General features: G+C 38.6%; 1 protein-coding gene across 2 annotated transcripts in view; it reads left to right on the forward strand.

Annotated features, from left to right (window-relative positions):
- Positions 1 to 20,535, forward strand: part of gabra3 (gamma-aminobutyric acid type A receptor subunit alpha3) — a 119,874-nt gene extending 99,339 nt beyond the window's left edge. The window contains exons 6-11 of one of the 2 annotated variants that reach the window (XM_076889017.1): positions 2,081 to 2,163; positions 2,957 to 3,100; positions 5,244 to 5,396; positions 7,757 to 7,962; positions 15,668 to 15,706; positions 15,852 to 20,535. In XM_076889017.1, the coding sequence (XP_076745132.1) occupies positions 2,081 to 2,163; positions 2,957 to 3,100; positions 5,244 to 5,396; positions 7,757 to 7,962; positions 15,668 to 15,706; positions 15,852 to 16,160 (934 nt within the window). In that variant the 3' untranslated portion in view covers positions 16,161 to 20,535. The remainder of the gene's footprint in view (positions 1 to 2,080; positions 2,164 to 2,956; positions 3,101 to 5,243; positions 5,397 to 7,756; positions 7,963 to 15,667; positions 15,707 to 15,851) is intronic. The other variant, XM_076889018.1, reaches the window with a different exon arrangement.
- Positions 20,536 to 21,114: the final 579 nt, after the last annotated feature.

Here is a 21,114-nt window from a genome sequence, read left to right on the forward strand (position 1 = left end):
TCACTTAACTTGCACCAGTCATCAGATCCAATTTCAAATTGCCCAGTGCTTTGGTTTATGAACAGTGCTGCCATTCCTGTCACCCGTCATCAGCAGTACTTTAATAAATTAATACTGGAAGGAGTAATACTGTTAAATTAAATTTGAGTAATCAGTCACTGTCAATCAGTTAAGTGTTTTTGTTTGATTTGATAAGTCTCGGGTTATGAAACAGAGCATAAGTGATGGGTGAAATAATACTTTTTTATAATATATATATATTTTATTTTTTTTGTCCGGTTGCACATATAAGTGTGGCCAATTCTTTCTGTATATATTTAATTATCATATGATTTTAAATATATACATATATTTTAATATATATATGCTAAAACTAAAATTAGGCATGAAAGGTTTAATAAGGCTTTGAAAGTATAATAAGCTAGGTCTATTTAAATACATTAAAGTGGAATATATTATTTTAGAGAAAATGCCAGAACAAATTGTAAGGCAAGAGGAAGGGTTAAGAGAAGAAAGGCAGAAATGTCGGTTCAGACAAGAATTCCATTCAGCGGCTTGAAGGCAGCAAAGAAACATTAAGCAAAATACATTTAACTTAATTTTTAGACGCAATCACACTGTAATGTTAGACAACCCTACCAAAAAACTACTAGTACTAATTTTACTTTTGCAATTTTATTATTTTCGTTAATTTTTTTCTCTCTATCATATATTGGAACATGTGGTCCATTTCACCTGATTACAATCCTGAGTCTGAAATGTAAACACCTCTAGAATATAAAAAATACCATTTACTAGGTTACTAAGGGTGGCTAAGGAGAAGTGGCTGACAGAAAAAGGAACCTTTTTTTAGAGGTTTCAATGTGTGTTCATTGGTGTTTTATGGTTCTGTAAACGTTGCCAAAGTTTATCAGACTTCACCTCCCCAAAAAACACCAGCATGTCTGCATTGTCATTGTGAGTACCATAAATTGCTGACACATGCTGTGTAAGGTACCTCTATGCCCAAGCGCTTCTTTGCAAGGCTGATGATATAGTTGTAAGCTCTGTATGAAGACAGCTTGCCTTTTTGTCTTTAATCAAAACCATTCTGTCTTCTTGTAGCCTTTGTTTCTGTCAGAGTATAAGTACAGCGCGTGAATGTTGATTTTAAGTGCCGTGTGATGCAAAAGATTCTCACATTTATGTTGTAAAGCATTAGCTTGTGTAGATAGTGAGCCACTTATCAGTAATGAGGCAGCAACAGAGAGCACAGAAGCGAGTTAGAGGCAAAAACAGGCTTGGCATTGTTGTAAATACAACACAATGAGCTAATTGGAAACAGAAAGTTTGTCTGTGGAGGCAGCCCGCGATGTTACACATTTTAAGGCTGTGGCTACAAATAAACTTGTGGGACTTTCTGCAACATTAAACAGTGAGACCAAAAGAATCTACCCAATAAAAACCCAGTTTTCAATGGATGTACAGGGTAAATATGGTATAACTGAGTTTAAATAACCCAGTTTGGGGGGTTTATGTGTGAGTTAGTGCACCAAAGGATGGCATTTAATTAGTTGCTGTGTTGTTTGAACTCGGCAAATGTAGCCCCGATGTTGATTAAACATGTATGAGTGAGATAACGTGCACAATTTCTCTGTTTACTTGCAGAGTGCCTTTTGTGGCCTGGCCATTTGACCAACTGAAACAAATTTGGGTGCTCTCTGGAGATTTAGTCCATGTCTGCCTTCTAATTACCACTGACAGGGTGGTGATGCAAAGGAGGAGAGAGAGAGAGGATATAATCTGTTCTCCTTCAGTTTTTATTCACACGTACACAAATCCCTGGTTTTGAAATAAACTCAGAGATTAAAGCATTATTTGGTCTACATTTGGATTTGTGGGAAAGCCAATTTTGATGCACGATAAAGCAATTTGCATAAGACCTTCCCAACATGTCTCACATATCTCTATGAAAATGCTCCAAATTATGTTTCTGCAGAAATATTTGACATCATTATGCATCATCATTTGTTTATAATGACCTGTTCAACCATCCTGCAGACTGAACAGTGATGCATTTTCTTTCCCTCTGCCCCCACAGGTTGACCATTCATGCCGAGTGCCCCATGCACCTGGAGGATTTCCCGATGGATGCACACGCCTGTCCTCTGAAGTTTGGAAGTTGTAAGTCAGTCCAGATGGTCAAAACAAAAGTGTTTTATATAAGATCAGACATCTGAAACAGTGGGGATGGTTCTCTGCAGGTGTTAGGAACCTTTTCCTGAACTATAAAAAAAGAAGAAAAACAAAACAAAGGCTAAAACTACACTGATGTATGATGTTTGGTAATATAACAAAAGCAGTTAAGAGAAAATTTTATTAATAAAGATCTTCTCCCTCTTTGGGCTGCACCCTTTAGGCATCGCCACAGCGACAGTTAATGTGCTTAAATTACTTTCAGTATGCTCATAGTGCGGGGCATGTAACCATCCATACACAAGCATAGGCTATTTACTGTTTCAAACACAGCATTAGATATAGTTTGATGTGTTAGCATCAATGCTTATATCTCTCAACATAAAATGATGCTGATAGGTAGAGCATTCATTTTGGATACATTTAGTTAAAAAAGTGGCAATGGAGGAAAAGTCAGTGATCCCCTGAAGCGTGAGGATTAAATCTCAGGGTGGTGAACACAGTAAAAGGAATTTTTTTGTGAAACCTGATATCATTATCGGCCGCAGGTCTATCAGCCCGATCAATACTGGATGGACGCTGCGTATTATCATGAATGACTTACTGGAATTTAGGAAAAATGTCTTTTAGATCCTGAAGTCAGCAGTTAACTTTTTGCCAAAGCAAATGCTGATAATCCTACAATGTGCAGAGGTAGGAGAAAAACAGAAAATATTGCACCCATATTTTGAGCTCTCACCTATGCTGTCTGTTTTTTGGGGGCTGTCTTCTGTTTGCTCAGATGCTTACACAAATAATGAGGTGATCTACCTGTGGACCCAGGGTGACGAGAGGTCTGTCGCTGTGGCAGAGGACGGCTCCAGGCTGAACCAATATGACTTACTGGGACATGTTATTGGCAAAGAAACCATCAGTTCCAGCACAGGTATGCCATTCTGGGTACAGACAGCAGCATACAATACACTGTAAGGGAAATCAGAGTTTGTCTGGAACAGGCAAAAAGTTGATTTTGAGTACTCAAAAGTGATCGAATTCTCACTTTTGAAAGATAAACTGCATATAATCTATTCCACTGAGATATAGTGGCTCTTGTGTAATTTGTCTTCCAAATTAATAAACAGTCTGCAGTTTCTCAACAGTTTCTGTCAGTTTAAATTCATCTTGCATTGTTTGGCTCCATCGAGAAAATGATGACTGAAACTATTCAGCATATTTACCAAGATAATATGAAGACGTTTGCCAGAGGTGAAAGTTTCTTTTTGGTTTTTTTCACTTTCCTTTGGGGTTCAGCCAAGAGTCAACTATAATAACCATCGTCTAGCCCTTTCTTTCGATTGCATATTCATTTGATCTTAAAATCTTATCTTCAAAACTGTTGCAGAATCCTTTTTATCTGTCACACAAAAATAAATGTTTTTGTTATTTCCCCATTGGAGGGCTTAAAGCTTATGTTAGCAATTTAATATAAAGGGATGAAATAGCACGGTGAGGGCAGGGTACTCACATATGCTGCAAATATTTACAGCAGCAGCATCTCACTGGTAATAGATCATTTGAGTTCAAACACCTTCAAGAATGTGCTGCATTTTTATTATACTTATCAGTCACTATCATGTACCGCTAACATCAATCAGCAGCTTTAGTTAATGGTGTAATAGGACTAGATAAAGTACCAAAGAGCTTGTAATGGTAAAGCTAAAAATAAAAAGTTGCTTTAGTGGGGCATTTGGAAATCACAAGAGTAAAACAGCTTACCAGCGAGCCACGCTGCTCTCAGTTTTGAGAGATTTAACCTTTGCATTCAAGCTGTTTGCTTGTGAAACTTTCAAGAGGTGAGCCACAGAGTCGCTGATATCTGTCAGACTTCAGTTGTCTTTGGAGACTAAAGCACCAAGAATCCACTTTGTTAGATGGCACTCCTGTTTTCCAAGAAATAAAAGTGTGTGTGTGTATGTGTGTGTCTCCTTTAAATAACTGCACCTGTTTAACTCTACAGAGGATGCGTTCCTTGAGAGTATCTTTATTGTTTGTGCTGTTTGGTGGGTTGAATGTAAGTCAGGAGAATTGCAGCGATGGAAGAAGACCAACAGAAGTCTGACAAGTACCAAAGATTCATGATAGAGTCAGTGCGATTTCTTTCATAAACCACTTCAGCTTATGGCGGTTGGAAAAGCTCATTTCCTTAGACTTTAAACCTAATGGACTATAGTGATCTAGGGGGATGGGAGGATTTGAGCCCGTTCAGCTCTGGTTTGATTCTCCTCAGAAAAAAACAAAACCAAAAAAACACCTCAGGGATGGAAATCTGTTTTTCGTCCTATCTTCGTAACACAGATTGCAAACATAGCACTGAGAGCTGGCAGTTGGAAAAGATGTGAGTTTATCCATTTGCTAGTATAATTGACATATTTATATGAACAGCAAAAAACATCCCAAGGAACATGTAAATGTGCACTTAAAAGAATGTGACACTTTGTATATGTCTTATTAATGACATCAATGTGATGTCATCTGCCAGTCTGTTTGTTTACAGTCTTTATTATTTAGTTATTATTATACTTTTTTGTCTCTTACGGTTAAAAACTCTTGCTGTAAGTAAAAGATGGACATAGCTTCTCATCTGAGCCAATGCAAGTTACTTAAACTTACATTCTTACTATCAGCCAGCAGGTGGCGACTCCTGTTGTTCCAAAATCAAATCATGTTGTATAGAAACCTTTGAGAATGCAGTCCTTCAGCTCATTAGGACCTAGCATTCTCAGCTTGAGGCATTAAGGCCAAACTAGCCAATGGGTGTTGACACAGTGGCTATGTCCATCTTTTATATACAGTTTGTAGCTTAAGGTTTGGAAGTGTGCATCAACATCTTTGGAATATTTTAAGCATCTAAGCATTTGCTGTCTCAATACTGCTCACGTCTTGTCACATGCACGTTAATGTTCAAACATTAATGCATCAATTTTCAAATATTTTTCCTTGTGTTGCTCTGAGCGAGGAACAAGTATATTAATAATCATGACCCTGTCTGTGTCTCTCCATCTTTTTCTGTTTGTCTCTTTTCCCCTCAGGCGAATATGTAGTGATGACAACATATTTCCATTTGAAAAGGAAAATTGGCTATTTTGTGATTCAAACCTACCTTCCGTGCATCATGACTGTCATACTGTCTCAGGTCTCCTTCTGGCTAAACAGAGAATCCGTTCCGGCGCGCACAGTATTCGGTGAGTGCTATCTCGTGTTTTAAATCCAGCTCAAATAAATGCATTAAATGATTCATTGAAGAAGCTAGTTAATCAGAGGGCTATTAAATGATGAGGTAACAGAAATGCACTGTCTAAGGACTTGGCAAACAAGTAAACGGTTTGAAAAGGTTTGAGCATGAAAGTTCTCTTTTTTAGCTTTAGTTAGCTTAGTACATTCAGGTGCACAGGAGCACTGAAAATAATTTATTTTATCAGTTCTGACTTTATTCTGCTGTTAATACAGAGAACATAAAACAAGATTTAAAGCATTTACATGTCATATTTTTCCTTTATTTTTCATAACAATTCCTCTTTAATATAGAGACATTTCCCAGTTGCCATCGCGACAATTGACTGTGTTTTCTCCCTTTAAGCCATGAATAATAATAGATTCAATTTGTCCATCGAACTTGATTCATGCTAAGAACATTGCGTCAGATGTGATCAACTCAAAGGTACTCAAATAAGGAATGTAATTTTCCTTCTCCTGCAGTTGTTGTTATTGCGCTGCATAATCAATATGAGTAGTCTTATGTAATTCTAAACACGGTTAGCATTTTTGCATTTAGACAGGTACATGCAGAAGCATATATTGCGCAAAAGATTTTAAAAATGTATGCAAGGCAAAGCGTTGCTGAGAAGATCAAAACTGTTCCAGCTCCCTTTGTGCAGTCTGAATAACCATATCTCCTTCACTTCTGCACAAATACACCCACTATTAGATTTTTCTTACACAGTCGTCTAAGAATCACTTCAGCCCCATAAGAGGTTGAATTTTTAGGGGACAATTTCCTTCACATTATGATTGTAATTTTAATCAGTGCCGTTTTCTCAGTGGACAGTTTCAAGCTGTGTTGGTTTTAGTTTTCTCGCCATCATGCTTACAGTCCCTTGGTTTATGAGAGCATGTGGCTGTCATTACCTGCGTAATCTAATTTATCTTTTTTGTTTTTGCATCCTCAGTCACCTTCCAAGTTATATTTCTAGTTAAGACTCGATACTTTTTGATTTATACCTGCATTTTATATAAGAGCATTACTCACTGTTACCGCAAGCACCGGATGTCCTCGTCTCTGACACCAGTTAATTGCTGTTGTAATGAGGACTGCTTTTTGTACAGATGAATATTCTAATTTTATGTAAATGGTGGAACAAAGTCAAGATTAGAAATGCATTACCTGCAAATCAATCAGCCCATGAATAGCCATGTATCACTCTTTTGTTGCAGCCTTTTTAAGCCTCCTTTGTATCCGTCTTTTATCAGATGAGAAAGGTTGGAACAGATAAAGCGATGCGCTTCGATGGGCGAACATTGTCCGAGCTGCCTTTCATTTCCATTCGCCCTGACTGTAAAGGCCAGGTTGTGAAATGATCTGCGAAATTTAGAAAGTTTTAAGACATCGTTTTCGCCTTAATTAATTTTAGCAGATGTAGATCTGCTGCTCATTTTTCAAAAGTGGTGTCATTTAGCGATTTACCTTTGCACGCAATCCTGCAGCTTAGACAGGTTGTGCTTTATGTATGCAGGTCAATAGCATGTCTCTTTGTTTGTGTATAAGCTAAAGGACACTTTCAATATTTTCATTCGTTGTACTGTAGATAAGTCTAGTAAGAAAATACATTCATCAGACTGGTTTGAACAGAAGAACATAGCCTGAAAAATCCTCCGTAGTGGGTCATTACAGAGATTCTACATTCTCATTGTTTGAACTTGCAAGACTGACCCAGTGTACTTTGAATGTTTATGCACCACTGAGTTATGTCATCTGTATGAGGCTAGACTTTTTGATTTCATACAGTAGATTATGTAAAGCTCTGCAATGCAGGGAACTACACCATCATTTTTAGTTTATAACTTACACCTAATACCAAACCCAGGAAAGTGAATCTATATTAGGTTTAAAGAGACAGTACGCATTAACATTTCTTTTTCTAGCCATAATCCAGACTATTGTTATGTTGCAGTGCAGCTTTCTTTTCTCTTAAATCTCTAAAGAGATGTTGGTCAGTATAAAGTGAGAGTTTAGTGCCAGGATAGCAAAACCCAAACAAACCATGACTGAGTTGTAAGTAACTTTCTTTTAAAGGGACAGTTCACTGCCACATTGTTATTTATCCAATTTTTGAAGAGAATTTCCCAGTGACTGAAGACATTGGTAGAAAATTTCCTTCTCTTGAATGCACAGGAACTACATGGCACTTGCTTACGCTTAATATAAAGCACCTTGAGGCGACTGTTGTTGTGATTGGCGCTATATAAATAAAATTGAATTGAATTACCGCAAATGTTTAATTTCAGAAATAATGAAATATCTGCTGATCTTTTATTTTCTCCTCAGGTGTCACCACTGTCCTAACCATGACTACCTTGAGCATCAGTGCTAGAAACTCCCTTCCTAAAGTGGCCTATGCCACCGCCATGGACTGGTTCATGGCTGTGTGCTATGCCTTTGTCTTCTCTGCCTTGATTGAGTTTGCCACAGTCAACTACTTCACCAAGCGCAGCTGGGCATGGGATGGGAAAAAAGAGGGCATGGAAATAAGGGTGAGTGATTCTCATTTGCAACAGTTTCATGTAATCAAAAAAAAAATGATGGATGTGTGACGCCTGCTCTTTCGATTCATCGCAGCGCACCAACATTAACTATCACCAATATGTGAGGACAAAAACAGAATGAAAGGCAGCTAGTTCAGGGGAAAGGCTCACGCAACTTTTCTTTGCTTACTAAATTCAAAATTAATCCAAAAAAAAGAAGTTGCTAAAAATGTCACTTGATTCTGGAGGAGTGATGAGGGGAAATTGCAGTTTGGAAACACATAGAAAGTATCCTTAATGCAGCATGGAGTACTTTGTAAAGCCTGTAAAGAGACCTTTTATTTATTCATTGCCAAATGGAACAGAGACAGTGGGGCAGAACAGTGAGAGCAAAAACAGAGGTAAACTCCCAGAGACGCTGGCCCTGATTTATGATGGCAGCATATGTTCAACTCTCATCCTAAAGTCAATGCAGCCTTATTCTCCCCAGAAAAGATGGTGCATTTACATCTATATAGTATATTGTTTAAAATGAATCACGTGATATTGAAGATAAATCACATCTTGTACATTATCAATAGCCAAACAAAGAAAATAAAATAAAAAGATCTCCGTGCCTGAGCCTATTTAATGGTTTATATTGAGGGAACAACCAGATATGTATCCAAAGAAGTTGTTGTTCAAAGAGAAAAAAAAAAACACCTAAATCAAGCCACATGTTTCTCATGACAGCTTCAGCCTTTAAATGCAATATTACCTTACTGGAAAGATCATTCCGTCTGTAATCACGACAGCTTGAAAAGTTTTCAATGAATTCTGATCAAACTTTTTTGTAGTTGTAGAGCACGAGCCATTAAAAAGTGTCTTAGATCCACCACGGTCTTCATGGTCACCCTCGTGATTTATTGGTCGAAGAGTGACAAAAAGCCTTATAACTTAAAACGTATGGCAAGCGTTGTGTTTGCTGTCAACATATAGAAAGATTTAAAATATCATGTCACATTTGACCTCTGACCTCTTCTTTAACTCAATGATTTGAAGGTCAAAGTGATAATAACTGATTGATAATAATTGAAATAATAATAATGGTGATAAAATAAGGCCAGACCTTCATAAAATGACCTTTATGTGCTTAAAATTTCACAGCCTTTGTTTGTATTGGAAGATTTAGGAAATGCTGCCAGTATATGGAGGTTCTAAATATTAACACTATAGTTTGCATCTAAATGTCATGTCACATTTGACCTCTGACCTCACTTTTACATCTGCCTTTTTTTGAAGTTATTTGTCGTATGTTTAAAGTATTGTCAAAATCTGCTCAGTTAGTTAAAAATATATACAGTAGTATAATATTATATAATAATATAATAATTATATCCAATTATTTACAAATCCATACCTATTATCTATTACCTACTCCCACATAAAATACTCTGCTGTTCCCTTAAAAGTTAATCCTGCCCAGGGCGAGCCTCTCTGGTGGACTTTTCATGTGTTTGTAAATGATAGCATTAAATCAAAAACAATTGTAGGCACACAGACGTAGTGAAATGAAAGAAACTAAGTCAGATTAAAAACTTACATTAAATATCAAAATAGTCTTCTTTTCTTTTAACATCAATCTCACCAGGCACTAAATACCAGTTTAAAATCAGGCTGTGTCATTTACTGTTATGATATAAGATTCTCATGTTATTTAGCTCTTTTACAAAAGCCTTAGATAGACATATGTAAAAATGCTCCTAGAAAGTCAAAAGCAAAAGACTTTAGCATGTACTGAACATCACCTTTATTTCTCTTAACTTACATAGTGAGTCACTGACATTGGAACCATGGAGAGATTCTTGGAGGAGCATTTTGCATGTCAGCCAGTTAGAACTATAGACTGCATATAAAACACTGACGTAGCTTCCAGGTCTGAAAAGTGAAAGTGCTAAAGTCGCTCAGGTTTGGATTCTTTCTTGTGGCCAGCAGGAGGCAACTTCTCTGGATGCAAGAAGAAGTCTCTCTTTGGGGAAATGACCCTACTGCTCACTTAAACTTTGACTTCACTAAACACTTTTCTGCAGTCCCCAGCCATGAGAGCTATAGTTTCAAGTCTTACTGAATGTGCATGATATTCTTTTTACAGCTTTCTGTCCTCATTAGACTCAAAAAGGAGCAAAAGGCTGGGTATGCTTTGGGGTGATCAGTCAGACTTTTCCTGTTTTTGTCAAAAAAACAAAAAAACAAAACAGGGTCTTGGTGGCTACACCCATCTTTTATATACAGTCTATGATCAGAGTGAGTTCATCTAAAAAAGGGGGGGGCTGCATGAAGAAGTAGCTTAAGTTCAATAAGGACAGACCTGGTACATAGAACTGAACATTAGAACAATAAAAACAAAGCACACCAGCATAAAAAGACTAATATAAGTTAGTAATTGTGCAGCTAAAATGAGTTTACCTGATATATGTATAACACAGTCCATTTCAAACTGAGAAAAGGAGTATTAACTGTGGCTTATAAGCAAAGCTATATTAAAAGGACAGCCTTCTCGGGTGCTTGGAAAAACATATAAGACTCATATAAGAAACATTATGAAGCTGTGCCAGTGGTAAATAGTGGCAGTGCTATTACTGTATTGCTGTGAGCGCATAAAAACACAGCCACAGACACAACATAAAGGGAAAGTTATTTCTTCTGTGACAGACAGTGCCACGAATCTATTTTCTGCTACCATTGTACAAACTGTTTGACACAATCAGTACAGCCTTTTCCCGCTTTTTCTATAGTTTGACATTTGGTCCTCGGAGCGATTGGCAGAAATGCATATTGCTGCCACAGAACTTTTCAGTTGGTGGGGATAATTTGCTGCGTTACACTGCTGCAGAGAGGAGGTTTTTTTCTCTTTTCTTTTTCTTTTTTTTCCCCGCCCCTCCTCTTTGATGGCTCGTCTTAATGGCAACAGCCTGGACTGGGTTCTCAGGGACTGTGCTGAGCATGCAGTTGTCATGATAGATAAAATAGAATGGGGTCACAGAGGGAGACGTGACACTCCTAACACACTGCCTGCTAGAACGAGCTACTGGAATCCAAAGCAATCAGGCACTGCATATATTTCCCTTTTTTTTTTAGCAAATTTAGAAAAATGACTGTTAATGAGCACGAGCTACATAAGCAAAACCTCTTCTTCAGGAGAGAAGTTTTAGCTAGTAAGTCTTTTTTAAAAATCTAGCCCCGCAGCCATCAGAGCTAGGGTTTCAGCCACCACTCCTACCGGAACCAAATGATGACTTCATCACCCTTAGGCTGCTTTCTTTTTTTAGGTCTCAGATATGATCCACAGATGAGTGTGTGCGCACTAATTTACTTTACTGGTTATGGAGCATCGATGTAGTTTTCCTTTGCTTTTATTCGACCATTTTCTGTGACAGGCAATCTGCCTAATTAGCTCTCCCCTCTCCGGCTGAAGGTGAGGTTATTACAGAAATTAGCCGGTGGGGAGTTTGGTTGGAAAAGCCTGCATATTCTCAGCACTCTGTGACACATGATTGGACACTGCTATGTTGGATATCATGTGCTGTTTTATCAGCAGAGGCAGAAGCACTGGCTGTGGGTTGCACTGGCTGTGGGTTGCTCTGCTGCGGCCAAGGGGTGATCGCGGTTTCGTGTGTGCGTGTGTGTGCGCATGTGTGTGTCTACGCACCTGCAGTACATAATAACTTCATCAACATTTTACCAGAATAATTCATTATCTCTTATTAGCACAAGCACTTGCATGTCAGTAGAATGTATTCTGGAAGTTTTGATGCACTCAGGTGGAAAGAACAAAGGTGAGTTGACATTTCTGGAGGCCAGGGGTGCACTTTTGTACTTTTTCAGTCCCAATAATGATAGAGATACTTGGGTGTTAAGCTGTGTTCCTCACTGCAAGGAGGATACTTGGAAGCATTCTTTTGTACAAGTTTTTTGATGTAGCAAGCATGAAATACCACTAAATTGCTGACCCCTTGTTGTTGGCGTTTTCCATGCGATGCTATATTAACAAATGTAATAGGCCGCCTACACACTAGACCCTACAGGAACTGCTCTCCTAAAGAAACCCATGTCATGAAGCTCCTGGTGCACCATTTTTGTGCTGATGTTAATGCCAGAGTTAGCAGACTGTTGGTGGCTTTCACACCCTATGCACCTCAGCACATGGCAGCCCCACTCTGTAAATTTACGTTGCCCGAGTTCATCCAGTTCTCAAGATTCTCACAGCTCTTTGTGGAATAGCTTGCAACTTTTACGAACTGACTTGTTGCCATCATGGCACCCTATTACAGTGCCACACTTGAAATCAGTGAACTCTTTAGAGTGACTCATTCTTTAACAAATGTTTGTAAAGGCAGACCGCATGGCTAGGTGTTTGATTTCATAGATCTGTGGCAAAAGGACAGAAAACACCTGAATTCAAATGTTAGAATCCTTTTTTTCCATATAGTGTACATTAACACATCCTTAAGTGAAATCAGAAAGGTCTATTTCATGTTTATATATAATATCATAACTAAATGACATAATTATTAAGAGAGGCCACCCATGCAACTAGCAAGTTCCTCCAAATTTTGATAGTGCAAGTGCCTCTACCTAAATACACACTTAAATGCTCACGTCAAAACGTGTCCACAGGAACACAAACAGGGACATCGTGGCTCCCTATAGACAGTCTGCACACTCACATACCCACATGCTCACATACTTGGGGCTATTTATTACGCCAACACTTCAGAGGGACAGACTGTCACAAGGTTCAGTTACACGCACACATGCACACACTGAGCTCCAAACAGCAGGACACAGCAAGGCACAATTACCCCCAGGACACTTAAACACACTCATCAAGAAATTCTGATGCAACAATTTTCAGAAGTTACAAAGACAAGGTCAATAGATGCATTGTATTCATGGAGTATTTTTGCCTGCAGCTATTGAAATGACTTTGAATAGTACACAGGAATCTGTGGCTGCTAGTGAATTATGTGCTCTGTTACATAAGGTTCATAAAAACATGCATACAGCCCAGTGCTACATACTGTTCCCCCAATAATTAGACCATATAAATTATTACCTACAAGGACAATGGAACAGCAAAAAAGAAGAGAAAATTTGCTACATTACTGTGCAGATAGCATCCATAGTCTAAAAGACTGAACAGTTTGGGATGGTATTATTAGAGCTTAGAGGTGTAAGTGCAGAACATTCACTGATCAGTATGAAAATTGGTTTTAGAAGTTTGGTACACAGCCTTCATAATGTACAGCAAGTTAAATTGAGACGGCCAAACACTTTTAGTACTCACTGAAAGTTTCACTATAAACAGACATAAACGACCTCTAATTTAGCGACCATAAAATTGCAATTTATGTTTTCTAAATACAGGTTAATAACCACTTTCATTCAGGCTTTCTTCTCCAGACTGGTGGAGAACTCTAAACATAGTATTTCTGTTGATTAAAAATGCTCTTAAAGGCAGCACCGCAGGAACATTTGAGAGTTTTCTCAAGTTAGCCATTCAAGTTAACTCAGGGGAAGGCAAACAGGCGGTTAGCAACTACAGAATCCTTTGTTAGCACCCACCTGTCATTCAAAGCGGCTACATACTTATTAATTTGAAGCTCCCTCTCCAAACATACATACCGTAGGCCTCTTATACAATTTCCGTGAAGATACTATAGTGGCCAGAATGGTAGCATCTGTTAGCATCTGTTAGCTGTTGAGGACAAAAATATAGCATCTGTTAGGTATCAACTCTAAAAATATACTGTCTGCTAGCAATCAAAGCTAAAACAATAGCGCCTGACAGGTACAGTGGCAAAAGGTATAGCGGTCATTAGCTATCGAGGCTAAAATTGAGTGTCTGTTAGCTATCGAGGCCAAAACTGATTTTTGTAGCAGGCTATGAAAACACAGGAGTCTGTGTGGACTTGCGTTTGGAGCCAGTCTCAAGTGGCCATTATAGGAAATCAAGTTGTGGTTTGGCTTCATTTCTCAGGACTGGTGTTTGCCACTTCGGATACACATATTCATCAGCCAAGTCATTCTACTGTCGGACATGACACTCACCACTGGCAGTGACTGATGGCTATCTGCTGTGTTCCATCCATTTTGCAGTCGATCCAGTTTCACAAATTTTATGATTGAATTTCTGCTCTTTAAAGATGCGTGACGGGTAGCCATATTGAGCTATATTGTTACTACAATTGATGTATCCCTGATGCGTGATATTGTAGTAATTTGCCTTTCCTGCTGACAGAAACCTCCAATAGAGCAGCTCATTCTGTGTTAGAATCAATATCATTGAAAGGTACCTGGTTATCTGGGAGCAAGAGTGTGACTCTTCTGTCTTTCTTTCTTTTTCTGTTCAAATTGACTTAAGATAGCAGGTGCTTCAAGCACCGGTTTAAAGCAATCAACTGCCTGCAAGTTTGTTAGCTCTCCTCAAGGTTGAAGGATCATACTCATCCTGTTGCCCTGCTCACTCAAGGAAACACACTTATGACAGTAAATATATTTCCTCCTCAATCCTGCTGCCTCCAGTACAAAGTAAAAAAAAAACAAACAAGCAAAACCTACTGGCAGACATTAAAAAGGACTCCCTGTGAGATTTACACGCACTCGAGACACTGAACATAGCCACGGCACATGTCTTGTCACGTGTAAAACCATTGCTGTGCCTCCATTCGTGAGTATATGTGAACACTGAGCATAAAGACCAAACAAAATATTTGGTGATGAGCTGTGCGCTGTAAGAGATTCACCGTGAAGCACTTTGGGGTAGAGGGGACATTAGTTATGCTAATTAAAAAGATGGAGAGAAGCAAAAAGGAAGGAAAATTAAATGAAGCTAAAAAAAAAAAAGTGGAGCAAAAATTAAAACTGGGCTCAAAGCAAAAGTGAAAAGGGGGAGCTGTGAAAGTGAAAATCTGTTACAAGACACGCACTGAATTAGTTTCTTAAAGTGGCCACAGTGGGGATGAATGGTGTGAAGGAAATTACCACAGTACAGACTCGCACACTGGATGCCACACAGGAAACTAAAACTCTGCCTGGTAATCAATCTTAGTGTCCTACTTGCTCTCCCACATCTACTGTGTGCGCTGTACTGTTCTTCGCTAGGCTGACAGGATCCTCTAGTGATGCAAGTTTAGCTATTTGAGCCAGTACCAATTTAGCAAATAAAATTCTGGCTCCCTGTGCGACTTCAATATGAAAGACAGTCTAATGATTTCCCTCTAGTAGAACTAAGACGGCAGTCTCTCCAGCCAGCTTTATCACACAGAGCCTTTGTCGTGTTTGTTGTATCGCAATCTGTTTGCCTGCAGAGGTCTGGCTGCTCTCATTGATACAGTTTGTCAGACATGTTTTCAGGCGCTGTTATTTTGCTTTTCCTTCTAATCCTGCTCTGTGCTGCTACTGCTACTGCTAGCAGTATCAGACGCCAGTCCAGCCTGGTTCTGCAATGATGCAAATCAGAACTGTTCCTATTCCCATACTCTTAATTTCATCATGATTTTCTTTTTTTCGATCTTGGTCCTTTACGTTCTGCAATCCAGATTTGTATGATGCAGATTTGATTTGACGGTATGTTCAAAAGTAGTTCCAGCTAGATACTGATGAATACAGTATGTAAGTTGGGTAATTTTAATATAATTGGTAAACTTTTTTTCTTTTCTACTTTTCTTTTCAGGAACCGTTTCAGGCTAACATGGCCAGGATTAAAGATATGGTTAGGCTTTTGTTTTGTTCTTGTGTGTGTCGTGTCTCGTGGTGTTGCTTCTATTTCCTCTTTATGAGTTCAAATGGAAGTATGGTTGAGTCTGGTGCCCCCCCCTTCCTAACGACCTTTGCTTTACTTCCTTCTTCCTTTTCAGAGAAGAGAATCTGCGACTTTGTCCAAAAAGGCGAACAACACCTTCAACATTGTCGGAACCACCTACGCCATCAACGTAGCTAAAGATCAAGGTTTAACGACCATTTCCAAGAGCGCGGGAGCATCGGCGAAGCATCCCTATATGCCTGACCCCTACATAGAGGCCAAGAAATCCTACAACCGCGTCAGCAAAGTGGACAAGATATCACGCATCATTTTCCCAATTTTGTTCTTCATCTTCAACTTGGGTTACTGGGCCACATATGTCAACAGAAAGCCCGCTATCATGAAGGCAAACAACCTAAACTGAGTCTGACCAAATGCTCGGCTTGATTGGGTTTGGTTTCGGTGTGCCAAGTCCATTACATCTTTTTTTGTGCGTGTGTACGTGTGTGCGCGCATGTTTTGTGTGTCTGTTTTTTCTTAGGCATCTGATATTTTGCACGTCCGTATAGATCGAAGGCAAATTTGACCATACAGTAGATTCACATAGAGTAGTGGACCGTGGAGGAAGCACATTGTCACGTCAGTCTGTGTTTGTGCAGCATTTCTTTTTAGTTTCGTCCCCTCCACACTTAGCTCTGGCCCTGTTCTCTGTTGTGAGTAACCCGGTGATCTTTGCTGTACCTTTGACGGCTTGCTGTTTTGTAGAGTAGTCAAATTGCATTTTCCACCAAATTTGGACATGTTTGCGCTTTTCTTATGATAAGTCAGGGCAAGCATGCGTTCAACGTTCTCGTTGTAGCTCATTACCAATAATAAGACTGTCACGTGCATTGAGTTGAGATATGCATGCAGACATGCACACGAACACATGCATCAGAAGACACCAAGAGAGCCATTTGCTGGTCGCTTTACTGTTATTCTGTTAGCTGGGGGCAGCCTGTGTAGGTCCATAGGAACATCGTTAATAATCGTCAGTGTCTGACCTTCAGCTTGCGGTGAAGTTCAACAGTCCCAATACAGTATTATCTGCAACTGCTTTCGCGTCTCATTGGGCTGCCTGTACATTTTCTAGTTCAGTGGCTCTTTGAGGTTTAATTGGCTATGTCCTACGACAGAGAAGCTACGTGCCTTGGTAAATACACACATCACGAAGCAAAAAAGGCTTTGACATGCTTACACTTGCATTTCCACACATATAGACGACGGTCTGTGTGTTTACATTACATACAAACATTTACAAACTGGCATCCATGCTCTGCAGTGTAGTGCAGTATGGGCTGTGCATCACGCACCGCGCCGGGGGAGATGGGTATAAAGTGTAAATGTTTCCCATGAGTGCCGAAGGCTAACAGACCTTTCAGCACTAGTGAAAAGCTGAAGCAAAGATATTAAAGGATATATCATAGTCCGTGTGCCATTTATGTTTTGACATCTCTGTGAGCTGAGCAGTCATTACAAACTACCGCCATTACCTCAGACTGAAGTCGAATTCACACATTATTTTTTTTCGCCGTTCAAATGCAAATAACGTGACACGTTTCACAAATTAAATCATAGCAGACACTCGCCCTTTAAGTAAACTGTGAGCAGGCACCTTGAAACCTTTTTTTTTATTGTTTTTGTTTTTCACCCTTATTTTGTTTCCATCGGTCACCGTAGCCACACTCATGCACAAGCGTTTTGATTTGTGCTGTATTTTTTGCCCTTTTATACTTTATCGTGTAAAGTCGGTCGGTGTTGATTTGATTGTCTCCATATACTGTGTTTTGTAGTAAAAGTCGAGTCACAGTCATGCAGCATTTCTGAACACATTTCGGAGACACTGCCATCGCTGGCGACAGTTGCATTGCAAAATTCATAATAATAAAACAACAACAAATTGTTCTGATCGCGCCAAAGAGCCACTAACGATGGAGCGATGATCGCTCGTGCATTGAATTTGTCTCTGATTTGTTTAGCGGTGTCTGTATTCCTGTGACACTCTGTGTTATGTGTGCTAAGCATTTATGCAGGTGTAACTCTAAAGCCATTTCTGTTGCTTTTTATGCTAAGCAAACTGTTTTTCATCATGTTAAATACCTGCTCTGACAACCACTGTACTCGATACTCTTTCATACATTAAGCTTACCATTTTCAGTGGTAAGCTTAGGACAGTGAGTGAACCGTGTTGTGGCACCTGTAAAGGTTTGTTAATACAAACCATGTAGAAGTGTTCAGTCATAGCTTAATGCATGGTGAAGTCTGTACACGTTTTTTCGTCTTTGGCCTCAAATATTGGTGTTTGTCACTAAGGAAATAGGGCTTGGTATCAATGTGTTGTACTTCATCCCAGTTACTCATAACCTCTCATAACCCAGCATCTGTATAAACACGCATAATTCCAACTATTTGTGCATACTAATGCAATGTTTATGCTTTACAGCTGGTACAGAGTTTTGGGAGTGTTTTTACCCTTATTTGGTCACACACGCACAGTTCGCACATACTGAACTGGCTCTGCAGTCATCTTAAATAATGTTAAGCCAGTTCATACATGAAGATACAGGACAACAACAATACAATAGAAAATTTTGTTCCATGATTGAAAGAATTAAGTTAAGTACATCGAACAAGTTGTGAATTTAACCGACATATAACATGATGAAAACAAGCTATTCTTATCAAATAATGTGTATAATTTAACACAAGATGTATTATTATATTTTTTAAAAACTGATATATAATCAAATGAAGAACAAATGAGATATTTACATTTTTATTATTATAAAATGTAATCAGTGGCTATTTGTAGAGCACTGACTCTTTTAGCCATTACAATAAATCAGTGCGTCTAATTTCAAGCCATATGTATGTGGACATACACACAAAGCTAGACCCTATCTCTCTCTTCCACATGCAGCTAAATTGCAACAGCATGTGCATTTCTTTGTAAACCTTATACAGACATTAGAAACACAGTGGCTATAATGGCAAAATAAGGCGTGATACTAACCTCTGCACTGAAATCGAGGAATAGAAATTCATTTCATTTCATCGGGCAAATTAAATGTATAATAACAAACAGGGTGAAGCACGTCGCTGTGTCTTAATGATACGTATTACCTCTAAATATTTCTGAACACCACACATCATCCCGGCGCGGTATAGCTTTTTTTAATCCGATACATTTCATTGATTTATACACTTTTCAATGAAAACACCCTGTTTCCTCTTCTTTATTTCTTCTTTTTTTTTAGAATTTAGTCTCAAACAAAATGATCCATTTTACACATCCACTGAGGGTTTATAAACCCTGCTGGCTGCTGCTAAACAGCATTAATGTTTGTGTATGACTCTTCTGGGTAGTGGGATAAATGTACTGTAGGTACGTACTTCTAAGCAGAAACAGTCACTTTACTTAATATGCCCAAAGACCCTTGTCATGTCAGGATCTGGTATAATGTGATAACCAAAGATCAATTTGCTTTGTGATTTCATGTGTACTACAGCATTCATAAACTCATGTCTAACCCCATTCACAACATGAAATTAGTGTGACTGCCAAGCTGTACTGACTGTACTGATCAAGTTAAATATTTACAGAATAACATACTTCTCTACACCTCTTCAATTATAAAAAAAATTTTAATCCGCATATGTTGTGTGTTTGTGACTAGCAAACAAGGGTAAAACACTTCCGGAGCTATAAGACCATGACCACTTCACTCTGCCGCTAAACTACAGCGTAATCATCGTCATCCAGTCTGCTTGGAAAGACCATAGCAGCCAACACATGTCATAGTGCAGAAATAAGAATCTGAGCAGTTTTTAAAACTAGAAATTGTAAGAAAAAACTGTGTTTTGAAGAGTCTGCATGTACACCTGTGGTAATTGTTTTATTTCGTTTTGATTGATTGATTGATTTGAACATTCCTGGGATGATTTCGATGAGCAGGACTCCACTGTACTGTTGCCATTTAGGCTCTGCTATGATTGTGTTAGTCACGTGGTAAATCCTTTTCTCACAGGGCCAGAGTTAACTTCAGCAGAAACATGTCATCCATATGAGATAGAGTATATTAAGACTATATTACTATATTAATATATTTATGCTATTCAGTACAGCATTAAATATTCTATGTTTTATACGACGTAACCTCAACAGCATTTATGCAAAACTCCTGATGCGTAGAAAGCTGTAGATAAAATAGGCAAACTAAACAAATGATTCAACTAAATGGCAACAATTCTAATTGCGCAGAATAATTGCTCAGAATAGTACTAAGTTGTGAATTTGTAGATATTGTGAAATTAATTCCGATAGTTTTTGTGAATATTGATATGTCATGTCATTTATTTTTACATTTGATAAGTACTGCTGTCTTACATTGAGCTCTGTAACACTACGTGTTATGGTATTATAAAGATGTACAGTAGAGATAATACTCATCGAGCTATTAACACGATCCGTACCTTGTGTGCACTTTTCAAACCTAACTGTGAATAAGCAGCTGTCTGCAAGCAGAGTCGTACACACTGTGTTCTCTCTCCAGCAATTTCACTGCATGTCTCTACGCATTGAGAGATCAAAGACTTCCTCTACAAAGACAGCTCCGGGAACTTTGTGGACTTTGTGTTTTCGTTAGGAAGTGGTCTCTATATGCTCAGTGACTGGACTCTGTGTTGCCCTCTGTCATTCGTGTGCTTACTGTATGGGATATAGCAAATGGAAATGAGGATTAAAAGGACCGTGTATTTTGTCTTGGAGTTAAAAGGCCCTTCTTGGTGACATCCGAGCCTCAAAGGTGCACGCTTTCAACAAGCTGGACTCACCTGATGCTCCTTTAGAGGCTCATTTGACGACTATTGTTGTTTAACCCTTTGTGTGTTTGTCTGTGCTGTGCATGCGGGTCCTTTTTGTTTGTGGTTGATTAGGGGAAAATTCAGTTACAGCCTGAAGACATCCTACAGGGAACAAACATATTGCACACATTCAAGTCAAAGCACAGTCACCTAAAATTTATTATATTTCACAACATTTATAGCCACTGTAGATTACACACAAATCAGACAAAACAGCAAGGGCACAACATCTGGCTTAAAGTGTATGCTGACGATTTTAATATATGTCATGATAAATAGTCTATATTTAATGTTGTACCTCATTTATATGGTTATTTAACATGTGCTGCCTGCTATTAATGAATTGTCCAAATTAACAGATGCAGTGTTATTCCCATACATTTTAATGGTCAGGATTTATGAAATTACAGTTTTCTATTACACACAAAAAACTGTTGGTAGATGTACACACACTGGAGGTTACCTGTAAAACTTGA

The sequence above is a fragment of the Maylandia zebra genome, linkage group LG10, assembly GCF_041146795.1.
Source record: "Maylandia zebra isolate NMK-2024a linkage group LG10, Mzebra_GT3a, whole genome shotgun sequence".
Classification (NCBI taxonomy): Eukaryota; Metazoa; Chordata; class Actinopteri; order Cichliformes; family Cichlidae; genus Maylandia; species Maylandia zebra.